A 4,139-nucleotide genomic window follows, 5' to 3' on the forward strand; every position below is an offset into this window, starting at 1 on the left:
GATATATGACTCACATAACTACGAAGCCATGCAGCAAATCCTTTATCTCTAAGTTGTCGAAGCTCATCTTCTGTTGCATGCCTGTGAGTCATACGCAACTCTGCCATATAAACACTATATAAAAAGACATTATCAATATAAAATAAAATTATTGAATATTAATAAAAAAATTTAAATGAATAACTTCTGGTGGAAAATAATTTTCAGCAAAGATTGCAGTTTCTTCATTGATCACCTGTGCCACTATAGATCCTTCCACCCTGCTTTGATTTTTGACCATCTTCTTCAGATGATGCATATAACGCTCAAAAATATACATCCATCTGTACTGCACAGGACCACCAAGTTCCAATTCTCTTGCGAGATGAATAGCAAGATGTTCCATTACATCAAAGAATGATGGAGGAAATATCTTCTCAAGGTTGCACATGCTGACTGGTGCGTTTGTCTTCAAATTATTAATACCCTCTTCAGTCACTACTCTGCTGCATAAGTCGCGGAAGAAAACACTAATCCCTACATAGATAAAAGACATAATTTTCGTAAGTATTAAGTTTTTATAAGCATAATTGTTAAATATAAAAATAAATTAAATTGTAAAAATATAATATACCTGCAATTGTTTCATGAACATTACGTGGCAATAATGCTGAAAAGGCAAACGGAAGGAGGCGCTGCATAATTACATGACAATCATGACTCTTCAAGCCAGTAAACTTTCCTTCGCTTCTATCAACGCAGTTCCCCAAATTTGATGCATATCCGTCAGGAAATTTCACTTTCTCTGTAATCCAATCAAAGAACTCTTCTTTTCTAGCACCATCTAGCCGATAAATGGGAAAAGGGGCCGTACCGTTCTCATCAACGTGAAGTTCAGAACGATCACAAATATCGACTAAATCCAACCTTGACTTCAAATTATCCTTCGTTTTACCTTGGATGTTAAGGACTGTGTTCATCAGATTATCGAAGAAGTTCTTCTCAATATGCATGACATCTAAATTATGCCGCAATAGATGACTCTCCCAATATGGTAGATCCCAGAAAATACTCTTTTGTGCCAGTTATGTAGCTCTCCAACCGCATTGACTCGAATGTTTTCATGTCCACCTACATCTGGCGTCCTTTCTGCATCAAAATACCTAAACTGCTTCAACAAATCTTTCCCACTAACTTCCTCAGGTGGACCATCAAACACCTGCTTGTTTTTCGTAAACGAAGTCTTACTCCTGCGGTATGGATGATCAGGTGGTAGAAATCGTCTGTGACAGTCAAACCAACACGTTTTCCTTCCGTTCTTTAGTTGGAAAGCATCTGTGTCATCTTGACAATATGGACATGATAGCCTTCCATGCGTTGTCCATCCAGACAACATACCATATGCTGGAAAATCACTTATTGTCCACATTAGTACTGCCCACATTTGAAAGTTTTCTTTACACGAAACATCGTATGTTTCAGCACCTTGAGCCCATAGTTGTTGCAACTCATATATCAGTGGTTGAAGAAACACGTCTAGTGATCTCTTAAGATGCTCTGACCCGGGGACGAGAATTGAGAGGAACAAAAACTCTCGCCGCATGCACAAGCTTGGCGGTAAGTTGTACGATGTCACAATAACTGGCCATAGAGAATATTGTCTTCCACTCTTTCCAAATGGGCTGAATTCATCAGTACATAATCCAAGATAAACATTTCTTCTCTCTTCCGCAAATTCTGGATATGTTGACTGGAAATGTTTCCAAGCCTTCGCATCTGAAGGATGTCTAATCTCACCATTTGTGGAATGCTCTGCATGCCATCTCATTGCTTTTGCTGTCTGCTCCCACTGATACAACCTCTTCAATCTTTCCGTCAAAGGCAAATACCACATCCTTTTGAACGGGATCGGAACTCTTCCCCTCGTCTCCTAATAACGAGGTTTCCCACAAAATTTGCATACATTCCGTGCCTCATCCGCTCTCCAGTAGATCATGCAGTTGTCAATACATACATCTATCACTTCATACGGTAGTTGAAGACCTGCAACAAGTTTCTGAACCTCGTAGTATGAAACCGGTGCAAGGTTATCCTCAGGTAGAATACCTTTGACAAAATCAGTAATCGCATCCATACATTCTTCAGCCAAATTATAGTCTGTCTTAATACCCATTAATCTAGTTGCAGATGATAAGACTGAATGACCATCCCTACAATTTTGATACAAAGGTTGTTTTCCTGCATCCAACATGTCAAAAAAATCTCCTAGACTCGGGGTTTGGTTCTTCCCCTCTATAATGATCATGTACCATCTGCTCAGTACCTACACCATAATCTATATCCGTTCTAGATTCTTCTAACCTAATATCAGGCTGAAGTTCACTAACAGGCTGAGGTTCGCTAGTACTACCATATTCATAACCAGTTTCCCCATGAAGGTACCAAACTTTATAATTACGTGAAAACCCTTTCATATACAAATGAGTCCAAACATCAAATTCTTTTATAACCTTATTATTATTGCAAGAAGAGCAGGGACATCTTAACATACCACTTTTTGCATCCGGTTGCTGTTGAACAAGCCTCATGAATTCTCCAATCCCTTGAACGTATTCTTCCGTAAGCAAATTGGTGTTCGGATCCAAATGAGGTTTATCCATCCACGAACGATAATAAACTTCTGAAGACATGATTTTATAAAACGGTCATATGTATTTGTCGGCAACGGTCAAAAGGTTCGTCAGAAATTCGTCGGTATATGCCGACGAACTTCCGACGACAGCGACGGTTATATTATTGATCGCAAGGTCGTCGGAAAGTCGTCGGTATATACCGACGAATTTCTGACGAACGTAACGGTTATATATTTAATCCGAATGTCGTCGGAATTGCGTCGGTATATACCGACGCACACTCTTTGGTCGGAAAGTCGTCGGTATATTCCGACGAATTTCTGACGAAGTAGTATTTTTTGGTTTCGTCGGAATGCCGTCGGAAAATCGTCAAATTCGTCCGACGACTTTGTTGTCCGTCGGAACGTCCGTCGGAATATAGCGTGTTTTCTTGTAGTGTTGGTGAATATATCAGCTATTTGTCTTGATGTTGGAACATATTCTATGACCACTATCTTCGCCTCAACCAAGTTCCTAACAAAGTGATATCTAATGGCAATATGTTTTGTCTTCGAGTGTATAACTAGATTTTTCGAGATATTATTGCATTCTGGTTGTCACAATGAACTAAAAGAGGGTTAGAATCCATACCATAGTCGGCTAGCATGTGCTTCATCCACAAGGGTTGTGTGCAGCAACTTCCAAGAGAAATGTACTCAGCCTCTCTTGTTGACAGCGACACACAGTTTTGCTTTTTGCTATGCCAGGATACCATGTTGTTCCCAAGAAAGAAACATCCTCCTGATGTGCTTCTTTTGTCGTGTAAGCTTCCTGCCGAATCTGCATCACAAAAACCAGCCAAACTGGTGTTAGTGTCTTTGGTATAGAACAATCCCAGATTTACCATTCCATTCACATATTTGATGATTTGCTTGAGAGCATTCAAATGTGACACACAAGGACTGGCTTGATATCGTGAACATACACCAACGATGTAACAAATATCTGGTCTACTGGCTGTCAAGTACGGTAGACTTCCAATCATTGCACGATAGAGCTTCTCATCTACTTTCACACCATTGTCATCCTTGCACAATTTAAATGTAGTGCTCATAGGGGTCTTTGATTCCTTGGACATGTGCATGTCAAACCTTGTAACAAGATTGCATAAGTGCTTTGCGTGACAAAATCTCTTCTTCCATCTGTTTGATCTGAAGACCCATGAAGTAGTTTAGTTCTCCAATCATACTCATCTCGACTTCACGAGTCATGGTTTGAACAAAATCTTTTACCAGGTTCTCCTTGGTCCCTCCAAAGATTATGTCATCGACATAGATTTGCATCACAAGCATTTCCTTCTTTTTCTCAAGAATGAACAAGGTTCTGTCTACACTTCCACGCTTAAACCCAGACTCGAGTAGGTAGTGTCATGTCCCCGTTCCTGGAACTTGACATGGGACATAGACGTTTCAACAGAAACGGAACTGCTTTGGTCCAGATCATGGGAATTGATCGTGAACAGGCTGTAATGAAGTGAATGATCAGGAT

At 40.0% G+C, this 4,139-nt stretch overlaps 2 protein-coding genes across 2 annotated transcripts in view; both read right to left on the minus strand.

Annotated features, from left to right (window-relative positions):
• The window catches only part of LOC106314941, a 4,515-nt gene extending 3,514 nt beyond the window's left edge, over nucleotides 1-1,001 (minus strand). Inside the window, exons 1-2 of the mRNA XM_013752734.1 lie at nucleotides 614-1,001; nucleotides 188-516 (exon numbers count right to left, since the gene is read on the minus strand). Of these exons, the coding sequence (XP_013608188.1) occupies nucleotides 188-516; nucleotides 614-992 (708 nt within the window). The 5' untranslated portion in view covers nucleotides 993-1,001. The remainder of the gene's footprint in view (nucleotides 1-187; nucleotides 517-613) is intronic.
• A 2,262-nt stretch (nucleotides 1,002-3,263) lies between these two features.
• Nucleotides 3,264-3,862, minus strand: LOC106314942 (uncharacterized mitochondrial protein AtMg00810-like). Its single transcript, XM_013752736.1, has 3 exons — nucleotides 3,743-3,862; nucleotides 3,496-3,678; nucleotides 3,264-3,431 (listed from the first exon to the last, which is right to left on the minus strand). Exons 1-3 carry the CDS (start codon nucleotides 3,860-3,862, stop codon nucleotides 3,264-3,266), a joined length of 471 nt encoding a protein of 156 aa, XP_013608190.1.
• Between the last annotated feature and the right edge of the window lie 277 nt (nucleotides 3,863-4,139).

Source organism: Brassica oleracea, chromosome C9, assembly GCF_000695525.1.
Source record: "Brassica oleracea var. oleracea cultivar TO1000 chromosome C9, BOL, whole genome shotgun sequence".
In the NCBI taxonomy this organism is placed as follows: domain Eukaryota; kingdom Viridiplantae; phylum Streptophyta; class Magnoliopsida; order Brassicales; family Brassicaceae; genus Brassica; species Brassica oleracea.